The 19,136-nt window shown below is 41.2% G+C and overlaps 1 protein-coding gene across 4 annotated transcripts in view; it reads right to left on the bottom strand.

The window, feature by feature from the left end:
• Positions 1-19,136, bottom strand: part of LOC149449887 (myomegalin-like) — a 415,368-nt gene that overhangs the window by 109,243 nt on the left and 286,989 nt on the right. For 3 of the 4 annotated variants that reach the window (XM_089692642.1, XM_089692639.1, XM_089692641.1), the window contains 3 exons: positions 17,901-18,001; positions 7,768-8,137; positions 7,454-7,601 (listed from right to left, as the gene is read on the bottom strand). In XM_089692642.1, coding sequence (XP_089548768.1) covers positions 7,454-7,601; positions 7,768-8,137; positions 17,901-18,001 — 619 coding nt within the window. The remainder of the gene's footprint in view (positions 1-7,453; positions 7,602-7,767; positions 8,138-17,900; positions 18,002-19,136) is intronic. The other variant, XM_089692640.1, reaches the window with a different exon arrangement.

Genomic DNA, 19,136 nt, shown 5'->3' with positions numbered 1-19,136 from the left:
TATCTCTATTCTCTGCAGTTCAAATTTATTACAGAAGTCCTTCATATCTTCAGAGGATCGCAAAAAAGCTGTGACTCCATCTTTCCATCCAATTAAGCATGCTGATCGACCCCATCTATATTGCACATTCTGATTCTTCAACAGTTCCAATAATGGTTTCAACGATCTCTTTCTTCTCAATGTCTCGGCTGCTATGTCTGCAAAAATTTGAATATTTTTCCCTCCATAATTGATATTCGTTCTTCCTTTAATCTTCCTCCATATCTCGTCCTTATCTCTATAATTATGGAACCGAACGATTATATCTCTTGATTTTTCTGGGCCTTTTTCTTGTTGAAGCTTTCCTATCCTGTATACACCGTCTAATTTATACATTTCTGCACCAGGTCTGTCCATTATGGCATTCAAAATTTTTCCTGTGATCTCCTTTAGGTCTTCCCCCTGTTGCAGCTCTGGGACTCCTCTTATTCTAATGTTATTTCTCCTGTCCCTATTTTCTTGATCCTCCATCATATAAAGCAGTCTTTTTTGTTCCTTCCGAGTATCTAATATCAGTTTTTCTAATTTTGGGATAATTTGGGTATGGGATTTAACTGTTTCCTCCGTTTCTTCCACTCTAGATAGCAACTGTCCCATTTCTTTCCGAATTATCCCCATCTCTTGCTTTATAGATTTTTCTAAATTTCCAAACATCTCCGCCATTTCCTTTTTATTTGGCACTTGCAGTTCTCTTTCAGTTTCTCCCAACTCCATACTTTCCAGTGTTTGTTGGCTATTGTTAGCTGGTCCCAGAGAAGATCTTAAGCTATTGTCTAAGCTTATTTCCAGTTCACTTCTATCACTTATTTCCTGGATTTTTACTGGAGTTAGTTTTCCCTGCGACGTGTATTTTTTTATTGTTCCAGTTTGGGAGTTCTTAGGCATATTTCCTTTACTATTTTTCCCTTTCATGTCGCATATAAGATTATTAGAGCTTTTTCAAGATTCTGGGGTATATACTTAAAACTGTCACTGCTTTCTTCAGACCCTCTCTGGGAATTCCCTTCTTATTCTTTATGTTGGATGTCAGTTGGTCAGTAGCACAGCTTGAAAAACTAACACTAACACTTGGGGGAGACCCACAGCTCTCACTCACCCTTCTGGAGTAGCTTCCGAGTTGCAGTCCTGGGATGCCCTTTCTCCTGCTGCCTTGTCCTCCTCTTCCAGGGAATTCCCTTGGGTCTCTTTGTCCTCCTCTGCATATACCCCGAGATATCCCTGGAGACAGCTCTGCTGTGTATGTCGGCTCTTCCCCTGCCTCCTAAGACGCCGGCCGGTCTCTTTCTCTCCCAGCTGTACACCTCGGCAGCCCACGTGGTATCGCCACTCCTCCTTGTCTCCTGGCAACCTCACACTCTCTCCCCAGGATCACCGCTTGCAGAGTTCATAGGGGAAGGACACGCTCCTTCTCTACTCTCCGGTCAACAGCCGCATCACCGCCGGGATCTCCCCTCTCCTCAGGTCAGTCTCCAGCCGCCCTCCGACTCAGCTAGTCAGTCTCTCGGGACAAATTAGGGAGGATAGGTGGGGGAGGCTATCGAAGAGTTCCTATACTCCGCTCTCCTGTGCCGCCATGTTCGGGCTCCGCCCCCAACCCCGGCTGTTTTTTTTTTTTTTTTTCTTTTTACATACTGTCACCCTAGCAGTACAGTGTTACCATGGTGACACTGTACTACTTGTAGGGGGTGATGAAGATTTTTTTTAAAATTTTTTTACAGTGATTGCTTTTACACCCATATAGGATGTAAAAGCAATCATGTCTCTTTCTCTCTGTCTGCATTCTTGCAGTCATTGAGAAATACTGAGTGAGCTGTGATTGGTCACACCTTGTCACATGGTACAAGGCTGTTGTGAATAGCCTTGTACCATGTGACCTCTGTGATCATTCACAGATTTCACACGTAGTAAGCAATGATGTCACAAGTGATATCTTGCTTACTACTTTGCATGTGATCACTGATTGGCCAATCAGTGATCACATGATCGGGATCTCGTACAGAGGTCCCGTCCGACGATCAGTGTTTTACTGTGTCCGGAGGACACAGCGGGCACCGGATCGTGGTGCTGCGCGTTCCCAGGGAGCGCGCACAGCTAGAAAAGGCGGGTGCCGTTTATGAACGGCAACCCGCCCCTGGAGTGCCACCGCCCTGCCATTTATAAACAGCAGGCGGATGGCAAGTGGTTAATGGGGGATAAATGTTTGTAACTAATGCATATACAGTTGCAAGAAAAAGTATGTGAACCCCTTGGGATTACGTGGAGTTTTGCATGAATTGGGCATAAAATGTGCTCTGAATGTCATCTAAGTCACAACAATAGAAGAACACAGTCTGCTGAACATATTACTACACAAACATTAGATGTTGCCATGGTTTAATTGCACATAACATGTAAACATTCACAGTGCAGGGAGGAAAAAGTATGTGAGGCCCTAGCTTAATGACTTCTCCCAGAGCTAATTGGAGCCAGGAGTGAGCCAACCTTGACTCCAATCAGTGTGATGATATTGTTGCTGACAGTTGTCCTGCCCTTAAAAAACACACACCTGTTTTGGGTTTACTGGTTTCAAGAAGCACTGTCTGATGTGAACCATGTTCTGGTTCAAGAAGCACCATGTCTGATGTGAAAAGAGCTCTCAGAAGACCTACGATCAAGAATTGTTGACTTGCATGAAGCTGGAAAGGGTTACAAAAGTATCTCCAAAAGCCTTGATGTTCATGTGTCCACGGTAAGACAGACTGTCTACAAATGGAGAAAGTTTAGCACTGTTGCTACTCTCCCTAGGCGTGGTCGTCCTGTAAAAATGACTGCAAGAGCACAGCGCAGAATGCTGCATGAGGTAAAGAAGTATCCCAGAGTGTCAGCTAAAGACCTACAGAAATCTCTGGCGCATGCTAACATTTTTGTTGACACATCTACAATAAGGAAAACATTAAACAAGAATGGAGTACATGGGAGAACACCACGGAGGAAGCCATTGCTGTCCACAAAGAATATTGCAGCACGTTTGAAGTTTGCAAAAGAGCACCTGGATGTTCCACAGCACTACTGGCAAAATATACTGTGGACAGATGAAACCAAGATTGAGTTGTTTGGGAAGAACACACAACACTATGTGTGGAGAAAAAAAGGCACAGCACACCAACATCAAAACCTCATCCCCACTGTAAAACATGGCGGAGGGAGCATCATGGTTTGGGGCTTTGCTGCCTCAGGGCCTGGACGGATTGCTGTCATTGATGGGAAAATGAATTCCAGAGTTTATCAAGACATTTTGCAGGAAAACGTACGACCATCTGTCCGCCAACTGAAGCTCCGCAGAGGATGGGTGATGCAACAGGACAATGACCCAAAGCATACAAGTAATTCAACAAAACAATGGCTGCAACAGCACAGAATACGCCTTCTGGAGTGGCCCAGTCACTGACCTCAACTCGATTGAAATGCTGTGGCATGACCTTTAAGAGAGCGATTCACACCAGACATCCCAAGAATATTGCTACACTGAAACAGTTTTGTGAAGAGGAGTGGTCCAAAATTACTCCAGATCGTTGTGCAGGTCTGATCTGCAACTACAGGAAACGTTTGGTTGAGGTTATAGCTGCCAAAGGAGGGTCAACCAGTTATTAAGTCCAAAGGTTCACATACTTTTTCCTCTTTTTTCTTGCAACTGTATATATATATATATATATATATATATATATACATACAGTCAGGTCCATAAATATTGGGACATCGACACAATTCTAACATTTTTGGCTCTATACACCACCGCAATGGATTTGAAATGAAACGAACAAGATGTGCTTTAACTGAAGACTGTCAGCTTTAATTTGAGGGTATTTACATTCAAATCAGGTGAACGGTGTAGGAATTACAACAGTTTGCATATGTGCCTCCCACTTGTTAAGGGACCAAAAGCAGTGGGACAATTGCCTTTTCAGCTGTTCCATGGCCAGGTGTGTGTTATTCCCTCATTATCCCAATTACAATGAGCAGATAAAAGGTCCAGAGTTCATTTCAAGTGTGCTATTTGTTGCATTTGGAATCTGTTGCTGTCAACTCACAAGATGAGATCCAAAGAGCTGTCACTATCAATGAAGCAAGCCATCATTATGCTGAAAAAACAAAACAAATCCATCAGAGAGATAGCAAAAACATTAGGCATGGCCAAAACAACTGTTTGGAACATTCTTAAAAAGAAGGAACGCACCGGTGAGCTCAGCAACACCAAAAGACCCGGAAGACCACGGAAAACAACTGTGGTGGACAACCGAAGAATTCTTTCCCTGGTGAAGAAAACACCCTTCACAACAGTTGGCCAGATCAAGAACACTCTCCAGGAGGTAGGTGTATGTGTGTCAAAGTCAACAATCAAGAGAAGACTTCACCAGAGTGAATACAGAGGGTTCACCACAAGATGTAAACCATTGGTGAGCCTCAAAAACAGGAAGGCCAGATTAGAGTTTGCCAAACGACATCTAAAAAAGCCTTCACAGTTCTGGAACAACATCCTACGGGCAGATGAGACTAAGATCAACTTGTACCAGAGTGATGGGAAGAGAAGAGTATGGAGAAGGAAAGGAACTGCTCATGATCCTAAGCATACCACCTCATCAGTGAAGCATGGTGGTGGTAGTGTCATGGCGTGGGCATGTATGGCTGCCAATGGAACTGGTTCTCTTGTATTTAATGATGATGTGACTGCTGGCAAATGCAGCAAGATGAATTCTGAAGTGTTTCGGGCAATATTATCTGCTCATATTCAGCCAAATGCTTCACAACTCATTGGACGCCGCTTCACAGTGCAGATGGACAATGACCCAAAGCATACTGCAAAAGCAACCAAAGAGTTTTTTAAGGGAAAGAAGTGGAATGTTATGCAATGGCCAAGTCAATCACCTGACCTGAATCTGATTGAGCATGCATTTCACTTGCTGAAGACAAAACTGAAGGGAAAATGCTCCAAGAACAAGCAGGAACTGAAGACAGTTGCAGTAGAGGCCTGGCAGAGCATCACCAGGGATGAAACCCAGCGTCTGGTGATGTCTATGCGTTCCAGACTTCAGGCTGTAATTGACTGCAAAGGATTTGCAACCAAGTATTAAAAAGTGAAAGTTTGATTTATGATTATTATTCTGTCCCATTACTTTTGGTCCCTTAACAAGTGGGAGGCACATATGCAAACTGTTGTAATTCCTACACCGTTCACCTGATTTGGATGTAAATACCCTCAAATTAAAGCTGACAGTCTGCAGTTAAAGCACATCTTGTCACACATGTTCTGACTGCGGCCAGAAGAAGCATTCCTATGTGTTAGCTATGTTCTATACCTCCTTCGATGTCCATGTTGTTTAAAACTATTGCTGATGTGCGACAGATGGAGTACCTGACTGCTATACGCGCCTGTTCGATTCCTGTGTTCGAGGCAGTGTGGCACCCATGGGACAATTTCTCCTCTTCCCGCCTTTCTACAGATGTTTAGTTTTGACAGCCTCCTCAGTGTAACTATATGTCATTATTGTGTTTGTAACCATGCAGATTTCACCATCGATGTGCTTCTTTTTTCTCCTGTGATGTTTTATATATATATATCTTTGTGGAAAATCAATAAACATTGTTAATATGAAAAAGCACATCTTGTTCGTTTCAATTCAAATCCATTGTGGTGGTGTATCGAGCCAAAAATTTTAGAATTGTGTCGATGTCCCAATATTTATGGACCTGACTGTGTATATATATATATATATATATATATATATATATATATATATAATTACATTTAGGGTTTAATACCGATATAATCAAAAGTATTAATAAAGGTGTTGGTATGTGAAAATATAATTATCAGATACATATATAGCTAAAGTACATACTGTATATGGAGGTGGTTTTACCTATCATAGGACCTGTAATTCTTTCCAACCGTTCTTGAGATATACTACCCTAGCTGTAAATGTATATTGAGGGAAAGAAGAGTGAGGTGTTCATCTGCTCCTGACTCCTCCACTAGCATGTTCCTACTAATCAGGTACACTGCAGTATGTCAACCTGTCTAGAAGTGTTGCTCTTCCCTCTCCCAGTCTGAGTGCTGCTATGCCAGGAATAATAGGAGACAAATTCAGGTGCTTACCATATACTAGCTACTGCATAGATGTTTTAATGAATGCATGCTTGAATAAATGCATTAATTGGCGTTATTGTATATCTGCCTGGAGTTCAGCATTATGTACAGGAATATAGAATTAAACGATAACATTTTAGAGCAGTGGAATAATCTTGTCAAATTAATTTTGCTGTAAAATTACTAATTTTGCCTTTGTTGAAATGTAACTGAAATTAGTGCACTTTATTGTTATTTTACTTTACAAAAAGAAAACAAAATGGTTAAAAAAGTAATAGAGATAATTTAACGTGTCATTTTGTTTTGTTTTCATGTCTCTTTTCTTTCTGTGAAAAGAATGTCAAGCACAATATATACCGTATGTAAAGTGATGTGTAAATTTGACTGTGCTATATAAATACCAGTAATAAATAAATAAAATAAAAATAAATAAGCAGCAATATAAGAAACACATTTAAAGTGTAACTCCAGACTCCACCCCTTATCTTCACCCTGCAAGTGTTATGCCTGTTTAGTTTTAATATTTACCCTTTCCAGTAGATGTCTTCAGACTGGCCATACGGGTTCTCTTCTTCTGTGCCTCTACTTTGGCAGTGACCAGTATCATTACACTGTATGTGAAGAGGCCTATGGTGAACAACCATAGCCATTCAAAGAATCCAGTGAGGTCCCCCTGTATTCTGGACTGTGTCAAATCAAGGATCACTAGGCTACAGCCGAGTAGGTTGATGAACGATTTTTATTTATATGCATGTGAATACATTTTATGCTGACTTTTATACATTTTGTGGGATAATGCACTAGGCTGGTGCGCCCTCTTTTGTTTGTTTTTTTTTTAGTGGCTTCAGGACAGACCCAGTCATAGAAGGCAGCAAAGTTAGAAGCCATTCCCCAGTGACATGGAGTTTTCTACTATAATTATACCAGGTTATCACACTTATGCGCAGGAGGCATTTTATTTATATTATGGTGAAGAACCCCAGGGGGCAGATCCATGTCACCGTGTACTTACAGTAATTTCTCAGTCTTCAAGGTTGAACGACATAGGAATATCTAGTGGTAAAACTTAATTACTCAGGAAACAGTCCTGGAGAGGAGGGGAGTATTGCACCCAGAGCTGCTTTTTATTTTTATTTATAACTGGGGAAACATTTTAATATATTGGTTGAATTATGTAGCTTATTAGAATCACAGTACAGTCTCCTTCCTTCTGAGCTAAGTATATTTTCTGTTTTTACAGAATGTTTACTTGTCATAATAATATAGCAATAATTGAAACTGAAAACTTACCTAATAGAAACTCATCTTCTGTCATCTCCACTGAGCTGTAGGATGCAGTTGAAGTGTCTTCCAGCTCATGGTTTTCAGGCTTGAATTGGAGTTGCATATAGCTTCTGTCCACATTGTTATCTATGTGCCGATGGCTTGTGCTGAGCCCCTTATAAAAGTGTGGCAAAAAAGTTGAGAGATAATAAATTTAAAACATTAATTAAAAAAATCTTGCTCTGGCCAACCTAATTTGACATGTTTATTTTAGAAAATATTCATAAAATTACAAGATATATTTAGTTACAATCAAATTTTAAGTATTGTTCAATCCTTACCGTATCAAAAGGCTTCTCTCCTACCTTGAGATTCTTATTTTTCTCCTCATCCAAAGGACTTGATCTGTGACAACCTCTCTTTAAAGAGTCTGCTTTTGGGTGCCCACCTGTATCTGCTAAATATTTTATTTTTGTCTGGGTTTCATGAGCTGTTGTACCGGTTGGGTTTGAGTTATATAGGCATTCCTTTTGTTTCACGAAGTCCTTGTTCATGATTTCAGCTTTCTTTGTATCAACTGAAAATGTTTTCAAATTTCCTGCTCTGTTTTCTTGCACTTTCTTCTGTTTTTTATATTCCATATTTTCTAATATTGCACTTTCTTCAACTTTCAAATTCCCATTTTGAATACATACATCTTGCTTAACTTTCCTGCAAGTAATTTATAACATTTATTTATGTGGTTGAAACAGACTGGTTATTATATTGCAAATAAAGTAAAATTAATTGATCACACTTCTTAAGCATTTTTACACATTTAAAGTGGTTGTAAATCCTTACACAAAGTGTCAGGGATCTCCTCGATCCCCGCCGCGATGGTCCCGGCGCAGGCGCAGTGCACCGCCCTGTGAGGGACACGGGCACTAGGTCCGGGCCGGCCGCGGAGTTCGCGCATGCGCAGTAGAAGCCGCGGCCGCCCGCTGGGCACCAATGGCAGCGCAGGGCGGGATATTTAAATGGCCCTGAGCTGTCATTCAGTGCCTTCTGGTCTTCCCTGCATCCTGTGAACCTGTGAACCTGTACCTTGTAAGTTTTGACCCGGATTGTACCTGACCTTGCTGCTTTCTCCTATTCTGACCCTTGCTTTGCCTGACCTCTCTCCTGAATGCCCCTGATTGGATTTGACCTGCTGTTGCTGACCTGGCGTGTGACCCGACCATTCTATGCCCGCTGCCTTGTACCTTGCCGTCCTCTCTGTTACCGACTCGGCCCGTCTGACCTTGCTCATCCATCCATCCATCCCTTGCAGTGGGGTCTTCTGACCTCCTCACATCAGACTCTTCCCCGTGGGAGCCCTTGGCGCATACCACTACCACTGACGGACGCACCCAGTAGCCACGACCTGGTCTCGGGGGGCTCCAAGTCCATCCCCACCATCAGGGGCCCTGGTTAACAAGCACCCTGGGACTTAGATTCCATGCGCTGGGGACGCCTATTCAGTGGAGTGCTAGTGGTACCGCCAGGCGGTCCCTTACACAAACCCTTAGGTGATACACAGAATTGTTCAAAGTGAACTGTTTACACAGCATTTCTGATTATCAGAAAGTTGTGGTGGGGGATCTGATGTTACTGCACAGTATAGTAACAGGGAGCTAATACCCCTCCACTTTGCTGATATGCCTCCTTCCCTACAAGAGTGACACTGCACTATAGAGCTGTGTATGCTAACACCTCGCCTACACCCGCCCAGGGGCGGACTGACCATTGGGGAACTCGGGCACTGCCTGAGGGCCCGGGGTCAGTAGGGGGCCCCATGAGATGTCCCTGGTACCTTTCATATGCTTTTTTGAGTGTGGGTTGAGGGTGGGTGAGGACACAAGGGCCCCATGATCTCCTATTGCCCGGGGGCCCCATGAGTTGTCAGTCCGCCCCTGCACCCGCCTACATCCCCCTTCCCCCTGCATGAGTGATATGGATCTGTAATATCTGCATGAGCTGTGACGGCGCTGGTCTCAGGCACATGTCTACTGAGGGAGGCAAGCACTGTCATTCACACCTAATTAGTTGTTAATGTGCCCCCTCCACCCACAGCTGTTCAACCATGCTGCCCAAAAGCAAACAATCGACCACAATAGCTCAGCTTCCACAGCAGCCATACAAACAGGACATTTAGTCCCCTGGGTGAGAAGAAAACAGAAATGTTTCCATGATATTACCCAAAATGGATTTTCTTGTTTTGGACAGTCAGGTAGAGCTTAATTCATGCCTGTGTCCAGCATCCAGAAGCACAGCCATTAGTGAACTTCTCTGAAATCCTGAGCTGCTTGTTGTCACTGACCTGTGTTTTTTCCTTATATGACAATAAAGTGTGGCTCTCTTTTGGGGGATATCAGAAATGGCCCTCCTGAAGCAGGATATTGCCCTAAACCTTAAGGTAAACTGGTAAACCTGTAGGTGACTGACAACCTGCAGAACTTGCTCTTGTCTGCTGACAATTTCAGTCTCTCTTTATTCAAGAGATTTAATACTCATATGAATCATTGTTCATGCTCTTCTAGTGTAGCCCCAAACAGAATAATGTCATCGAGGTACACAAGTCATTGTCTGGGTACTAGTTTGCTCAAAACTCTTTCCATTAACCTTGTGGCATGCGAGCAAATTGATAGAAGCAAAAAGGATGCACCATCACAATGGGGTAAGCATAGGGACTCTTATTGTCCACAATGATGCCCTGGTCTTTCATCTGATGTAATGTCTAACTTAGCTCATCCACATCTTTTGGTGCTCTCCTTCAGGGTCTCTCTCTGAAGGGAGTAGAGTCAGTTAGTCTAAAAATTTGTTGAGTACTCTTAGCACAGCTTACATCCATATCTGTAGAGAATACAGTGGGGATCGAAAGTTTGGGCACCCCAGCTAAAAATTTGTATTAATGTGCATAAAGAAGCCAAGGAAAGATGGAAAAATCTCCAAAAGACATCAAATTACAGATTAGACATTCTTATAATATGTCAACAAAAGTTAGATTTTATTTCCATCATTTACACTTTCAAAATAACAGAAAACAAAAAAATGGCGTCTGCAAAAGTTTGGGCACCCTGCAGAATTTATAGCATGCACTGCCCCCTTTGCAAAGCTGAGACCTGCCAGTGTCATGGATTGTTCTCAATCATCGTCTGGGAAGACCAGGTGATGTCAATCTCAAAGGTTTTAAATGCCCAGACTCATCTGACCTTGCCCCAACAATCAGCACCATGGGTTCTTCTAAGCAGTTGTCTAGAAAACTGAAACTGAAAATAGTTGACGCTCACAAAGCTGGAGAAGGCTATAAGAAGATAGCAAAGCGTTTTCAGATGTCAATATCCTCTGTTCGGAATGTAATTAAGAAATGGCAGTCATCAGGAACAGTGGAAGTTAAAGCAAGATCTGGAAGACCAAGAAAAATATCAGACAGAACAGCTCGCAGGATTGTGAGAAAAACAATCAAAACCCACGTTTGACTGCACGATCCCTCCAGAAAGATCTGGCAGACACTGGAGTTGTGGTACACAATTCCACTATAAAGAGATACTTGTACAAATATGGTCTTCATGGAAGAGTCATCAGAAGAAAACCTCTTCTACGTCCTCACCACAAAAATCATCGTTTGAACTTTGCAAATGAACATATAGACAAGCCTGATGCATTTTGGAAACAAGTTCTGTGGACCGATGAGGTTAAAATTGAACTTTTTAGCCGGAATGAGCAAAGGTACGTTTGGAGAAGAAGGGGCACAGAATTTAATGAAAAGAACCTCTGTCCAACTGTTAAGCATGGGGTTGGATCAATCATGCTTTGGGGTTGTGTTGCAGCCAGTGGCACAGGGAACATCTCAAGAGTAGAAGGAAAAATGGATTCAATAAAATTTCAGCAAATTTTGGATGGTAACTTGATGCCATCTGTGAAAAAGCTGAAGGTAAAGAGAGGATGGCTTCTACAAATGGATAATGATCCTAAACACACCTCGAAATCCACGGGGGATTACATCAAGAGGAGTAAACTGAAGGTTTTGCCATGGCCTTCACAATCTCCTGACCTCAACATAATTGAAAATCTACGGATAGACCTTAAAAGAGCAGTGCGTGACAGACAGCCCAGAAATCTCAAAGCACTGGAAGACTTTTGTAAGGAAGAATGGGCAAAGATACCTCAAACAAGAACTGAAAGACTCTTGGCTGGCTACAAAAAGCATTTACAAGCTGTGATACTTGCCAAAGGGGGCAGTACAAGATATTAACTCTGCAGGGTGCCCAAACTTTTGCAGATGCCATTTTTTTGTTTTCTGTTATTTTGAAAGTGTAAATGATGGAAATAAAATCTAACTTTTGTTGACATATTATAAGAATGTCTAATCTGTAATTTGATGTCTTTTGGAGATTTTTCCATCTTTCCTTGGCTTCTTTATGCACATTAATACAAATTTTTAGCTGGGGTGCCCAAACTTTCGATCCCCACTGTACCTGTCAGATGACCAATACTCGCACCATTAATGCACACAACACACAGACAAGCATGAGCTAATATCCAAAGTGCAATGACATGTAGGCACATTTCTATGCACCAGCGCACATCAGCGCACACATCTATATGCCTAAGTGCCAAGCTGCCTATTTCAAGGGAACTCTGGTGTGTGCTAATCGCTGTATGTTCTTCAGTTTACCCATGACCTGCGTTCCTGGTTACGTTGACTGATTTCCGAACCGGCTAGTTCCTGACCTTGCTCTGTAGATTTGGGATACCAACCTTGGCTTGCCTCTGACTACTCAATGCCTGCTTTCCTGGTGCTGACCTCGGTTTGTTACTAGACCTCGCTCTACCTGGTTCAGTGGTACTGACCTCAGCCTGCTACCTGACCACGCTTCTGCCTTATCGTGTTTGACCCTGGCACATCCTGACAATGGCTCTGGAAATGACCTGCTACCAAGCTGTGCTTCTTTGAGCCTTGTATCTCTGTAATCACATTCAGGGGTGCTCGGACCAGAGCCACAAGGGAAGACCTCTCGTCAGCTCGGCCTCCAACCAAGGTACATGACAACCTTTGTCAAATCTGACAGTTTCTTGTTCCAGAGCTCTGGCAACTTTGAGTCGCTCAAATCAAACTTAAGAGTAGAAGTTGTATTTCTGACTTGGACTCTGCACACTTCAGCATAGGCTTAACACACAGCACACGGTAGCAGTTAGCAACAACTTGGTGATAACTAATTATGACAGGGTGGGAAGAACAATTTTACAGTCACAACTGTAGATAATTCCAATCTGCCTCTAAAGCCCTTTCTCTTGGGAATCACCATCCATCCTCCTTTATTCATTATCTCTTCAGGAGTTTGCCCCAGAAGAAGTCGTCAGTGATGAAATCCATAGAGAAGAGCGATGTGCTTGCATTATCAGCTGGAAGTGAAGGTAAAACGCCATCTTTACCAGATTGGAGTATTGTTTGATTTCGCAATTGATTTTAACTATTGTAAATGTTATTATAAGGCTCAATACATTTGTTTTAAGGGTTTTACGCTATATGGTCCATTTTATCCCTTCATGTCCACAATTTGTGGTTTAGGATAGTCGAGAGTACTGCCAATGTACATGGAAGGTTTGGAGAATAACATGAAAACCAGCCTGTTTGACCTTTCTTTTACTAGAAGGTCCCCAATTTATAGTAAGCGTACATCTGATTCCCCTTGGTGGTGGCTTTCCTCCAGAAGTGACAGCTTTGATTCACCACACTATTATCTGTTCAGAGGAAGGAGTTGGACTTTTTTTCACTTTTTTTTCACATGGAGGTTTTCACTTGAGGACTATGTTTATGACTTTACTATTTTATAGCCTCTTACTAACTGACTAGTTCTCATAGGATCCACTGCAGAAGGAGGCATAGCAGTGTGGTACACCAAACGTGACAAGAGTAACTTTGATTGATTATTAAAAGTAGAAACATCTTCCCCTTCTTTCTGATGAGACATATGGTAGTCAGCAACCATCTGTTCCTGATCATGGTATGGCTCAAAGTGGTCAGACAGTACCTATATATAGTCCATTGCACTTACTCCCTCATGAGTGTCTCAATACAGGTGGATTAATTCCACAGTGGGGGGGGGGGGGGCGGTATGAAAATGGCCCTCCCCAAGTAGGATATGGTGGTAAACCTGTAGGTAAATAACAGAACCAGAACATTTGGAAGAGTGGTATTGATCACAAAATTGGCAGTGCCTCTACCCACGACAGGCCCTATGAACAGAAGGGATTCCCTTCCTGGTAAATAAATCAGTAATCTAATCAAAGAACTTTAGATGAATGTTGCAGCAAAGTTTAATTGCAAGTCGCCTAAGGGTGACTATCTTTGTGTCAAAGACCTGAAGACAAGATCAGTGGTCAGGGGGGGGAATTCTCAACATTTCTCCAACCCTCCTGGAATGCAGTCCTCACCAGCAGAAACTGTGGTCCAGCACCAAAACTATGGCACTAGAGCTCAGAATCTTTCTATCTACTCTTCTCTTTAGTCCCTCCCTAACTGTTTGTAGTCTTACATGTGACTAGACATCATTTGCCTGTGACACCGACGTGGCCAGCAGAAGCAATGACCTGGCTCTAGCCTATGCTGATTATCAAGCCCTAGGCTAAAACTAGCTATAGAATCCCAGACCAGAAGGGATAGGGTTAACTAGAATAACAGGAGTTGCATTTAAACTGTATTGCAATAAGCAGGTTCACCTACCAATATACTGGAAAGTGTCCACTACACATACAGTAGCACAGACCAAAACAGCAGCATTTTTATTGTCAATGTTCTGAGGAAGCTCAGTCTGTCTTTCTGGGATCCATCAAAATGTTTAAATAAAAATGCTTCTGTCTTGATTAATCTGGGTTCTGCTACAGCCTTTACCAATTTTATGTTAAAAATTACAATTTTCAGCTGTATGAAGCAGAGATATAGAAGGTTGCATACGAGGCCTAGCCAGCACAGAAGTAGGAGAGGGTTTGGGGACAGCTACGATGTAGGCTTCTCCTGCCTCTGTTCCAGACATCTATTTCCAGCAAGCTGTAGCCAGACAGCCCAGCCTTGCAGATTACAGGAGTAGTGACAGTTCTGTATCAGGAGCACTAACAGCTGCTCCTGATACACAGAGCAGAGTAAAATGCCTGTCATGTGACGCCCCAGTGATCATACCAGGAGACCTGTTCTTCCAGTGTAATTTGCAGGGCTAGGCTTCAGTGTACAGTTAAATGATTCAGTTCATTTTATGAATGGAAAGCAATTGGCTGTGGTTGAAGCGTTCTTTCATATATCAGTGCAGATGTGAAGATGAAACATGGATTCTTTCTATTCTTTGTACTGCCTCTACCTGTGCATTAGCCTTCAATCACACACCTCTAGTTTCCCTTGCTAACTGTTATGTGCTACAGCTCATCACTGTGTCCTTACTCTGTTCAGTCCCATTCTCACTTGTAGGAGCAATCACAGTTATTCCTAGGTTGCAGGGGATCTCACTAAATCTGCGTCTTGACTCTTTTAGAGCAGTTACAGGTACCTTTTAGAGTGTTACTAAACCCACAACAGTAAAATCAGTCTGTATATGAAGGAAAGCATGATTGTTATGTGGAACCGAAGGGGTTAATCCTCTGCATTGTGTAAAAAGGATGTTTGATCCTGTCTTTTCTGATCCTCCCCTTCTTCCACTGTCCTCAATCCATCTGCTGATAGAACAGAGCCTAGGGGGCGAGCTGCACATGCTCATCTTGGTGTGTATTGCTAGAGTTTTTTTTCTTGGGAGAGTGCATGTGATCAGCACAGGGCCAATCAGCACTGTCCAGACAGAGGGTCAGGGGTCCTGCAGCCTCATAGGACAATTAGGGGAGAATGAAAACTCCTCCTACCAGTGCTCAAGTGGACACTGATAGAAGTCGCAAGACTGCTCTAACTGCTGATGAATAAAGGTATTGAGCAGTTTATATTTACTAAAATAATTGCATATCCATGTTTTGTGTACTGTGGGAGGCCAGATATAGAGAATGCAGGGTCCTGGATTTAGTATCACTTTAACTGTGGCCTATGAGCCCTTCTTACAATGTCCAGATGGACAATGCTTTTCTACCTAGCTCCTCTGCAACACTCCTCAGTTAGAAGATGTTTTTCCAGCCCAGCCTCCTCCAGATATTTAGTCTAACTGGAAACTTGAGTCCTTGGGCCCCTGACACATGCATCAGGCTGAAGCAAGGTCCAAGTAAAGAGACACTCTAAATATATTGTACATTTTGCCCAAGGGAAGATAACCCTCAGGAAAGGTGATCCAAATATTTATCATTTTCCAAACCATACATTGGAACAAGGACCACAGGGATTGCTTGGGTTAAATATACTATATATTCATTACTCAGTGATTGGCCTCTCTAATTACTGGAACCTCCTTTACAGAAAACATAGGTACACATGAGTAGAATTTCATTCATGTAGAACTCACTCAGCAGAGCATTCTGTCTTGCCATCATTCAGTGAACTAATTTTGTTCAACAAATCCATAAAATTGAATCCAGTCTATATGACTGTAATGCGCAATAAACAGGTTTCATTACAATACAACATTTTCAGTTAGAACTTTGGGAATGTTTTCATCCTGCTCATTCAAAACTGCCCATCGCTACAGTTGAAATGAAACATCAATTTGACCCCACTAACCATCAAAAAAGTTAGCGAACATTCTGTTTAATTTGCAATCTCCTGTGTCAGTGCAAGGTGTTGCGTTGCTTCTGTCTCTGTGAGTTTTCTCACTACAGCCTGCCAATCTTGTTCTGGTTGTCGGTTTTTCTTCTAACCTTGAGTGTCTCCCTGCTTTCCTGGCCACCTTCTGTCACAGTGCAACTATTGAGTTGCTGTTCTTTCTGTGTGGTTGTTCCTGCTAACCTTTGATTAAGTGCCTGTTTGTTTGCCTTTGATGTATCTGTTGATCACTTCTTTCTGTCTGTCTCAGTTGTGTTACCAGCAAAGGCCAGTGCGGCACAGTGATGATTTCACAGTTACTTTTACAAAGTAATAACTGTGTTTGCAAAGACATTTTGGTGCTATACGCTTTCTGGCTATTGAGTAATATATTTAAAGGAAAAGTTCATCTTTTGTAACATGTTAAACCTGTATTTACGGTGTAACATATAACATGTTACTTTGGATCAGTCCCTTGCACCCCCGATTCCCCCGTGACAGGGTGTGGGAGATCCTATGTGAGGCTCCACCAACACAGCTGCATCATTCATTTACAGAGATTTGTGAATGAATCAACTACATATCCCATCTTCCACTGCGGCAGATGGCTTGTAGTTGTCAATGAACTGCAAGAATGCTAATGAGCATTCTCGTACTTCATTGACTCTTCCTGTACTTCAGTAATTTTTTGCTCATTTTTTGCTAATATGAAGGTATGGGCAGACAGCTGTACTGAGTGTCTGCAGGAGCCTGACATTGCACCAGCAATCCACTGATTGTGGGTGTAATGCTTTGCAGGCTGCAGTGTAAAAAAAATAATAAATGCACAATTTTCACCTGCAAAATCATGTGCATTTATTATTTTTTTAAGGTGAACTTAAACTGACAGTTTATGTGCCTGGAGTTCAGCTTTAATATTTTCTCACGGCTGCGGTCCACCATGTCCTATACTAATACTGACTTTTTCTGCAAAATGTAACTGTATATTCAAGATTAAGTGCTAATAATGCTTTGTATAGGGAATAATGCCCCTGCTCTTGAGTTTAACACAAGAAAGTGTTTTGATAGAGGCATCTTGTATTCTATTCTACACTATTACAGGTTTTTGTACCATCTGCAAACACCAAAATGGTTCTTTTAATCCCAAACACTTTATCGTGTATAAACAGGTTGAAAAAAAGTTTGTCAAAAAGTTGATACCACATTTAATTTTGATTGCAGACTTTAAACCAGATTTCCATTTTTTTAAATACTGTTTTACAGAATGTCTAAACTTACAGATGTTAAATCACACATGAGGGGAGCCATGACCAACCTTTATATACGTTTCTGCTAAGTAACTCTCTTAGTAACTCTGGGGAGGAACGTCTTTCTTCAATTCTATAATGTTACATGAACTTTATTATTATGGTATTCAAGAAAGTTGAATAATAAAGTATGGTCTCATTTAGAACAAAATCAACTTTTTGACGACAGGTTCTGTAAAGGCTGTGAATTGCAAGGACAAGTTGAACAATAAGGTATATCCAGGAAAAATTCTCACAAATGAAAAGGATACATGGGATACAAAAACAGCCCCTTTGACATGCGAAAACAGAACAAACAGGGGTAGTCATTATGTGTAATAATATAATAAATTAACAACAACAGTTATATTATTGTATAGAGGACACAAAAAGCTTTTATCTGTTTTTCCTATCGCTGTTGCAAGCACAAAGATTACATTCTGTAAAAAAACTGTTAAAATACCTAATTTTGGATGGGATTATTTCTGCATCCTGAAGCTCAAATTGCAGCTTTTCAGAAATCTCTTCCTTTGGAATAATCAACTGGCCACTTTCCTTCATTACCTGGAAAATTACATTTCAGATTTTTAAAACAGATTTCAATGTTCTTCATCAACGTCTTATCTGTATTTGCCTTCAATTAAGCACTGTCATATTAATTGTATTTTTGTGAAATGTGGGCTTTTTATTGCAAAGCAGTTTTCCTCTATTAACCACCAGTCGCTATACTCTATGGCTGCTATTATTTCTATTAGTACAATGTTAATTATACTAGCAGCTTTAATAATTTTAGATTAATTCAGTAATTCAATCATTTGTATTCATGGAACTATGGACTCAACATTGTATCAGTTGATCCAGTTTTTGTTGCTAGAAATAAAATGTGATGGAATAGCAGAGAGAAACTCTGGCTATCAGTGGTGTGTGGGTACATTTTTCAGTCTAGATATTTACTGTAATTCTAAAGTGTTTTGAATTTTTGATACATCTTATATCAAGATATTTGTAAGTAATATTTGTCAGTTTTCTTTTTCAGTTACACATGCTAAAAATGCTTTGTGTAATTTAATATTAAAGTGAACCTGTGCTTCATTTAGTCTTTTAAAAGTAAAAGTTTTTTTGGCCACAAAAGCTTCTTCTGTGTGTTTCTCTTAATTTTGCTGTTTGGTCTTGACTATTTCTGACTTCATAGCTAAGTTCTACTGTTTTATATTGCCCACCTTAGTTTGCATTTAAAAACAATGGCTATATACTGCAAGTAATCATAGGTTTGCATTGGCCTGTGTAGTTACATATTGGGCTTGGATAAACATATTCTGTACTTGTAGTGTTTTTAAAGCGATAACTATTATATGTGTATGTATTGTAGAGATGTACTTTTTACCCCAGATGTACATTTGAAAGGAAACCTGTACTGACAAAAATAATGAAGCTGCCATTAAAGTCCTCTCATTTTTAAAGGTTTTCCTTCTCTGGTTGTAATGCTGCTCTAACCGATTAAATATTTTTTAAATTTCTATGAATCAAACGACATCAAGTGAATGGGACAATGTTGCAATGGCGTGTAATGATAGATAATGACAACCTGCGCTTAGGACACACCAATCAATAAAGCACAAAAAATATTAATAAAAATATTAAACAAAATCTGGGGTGCTGGTCCTATAAAGGTACAACCTTGTGGAACACTAGCGACCTA

The sequence above is a fragment of the Staurois parvus genome, unplaced genomic scaffold, assembly GCF_062004578.1.
Source record: "Staurois parvus isolate SC_StPar_1 unplaced genomic scaffold, SC_StPar_1.0 ptg000597l, whole genome shotgun sequence".
Lineage (NCBI taxonomy): Eukaryota > Metazoa > Chordata > Amphibia > Anura > Ranidae > Staurois > Staurois parvus.
Note: the sequence above shows the minus strand (reverse complement) of the source record. Positions and strands in the feature narration are given on the sequence as shown.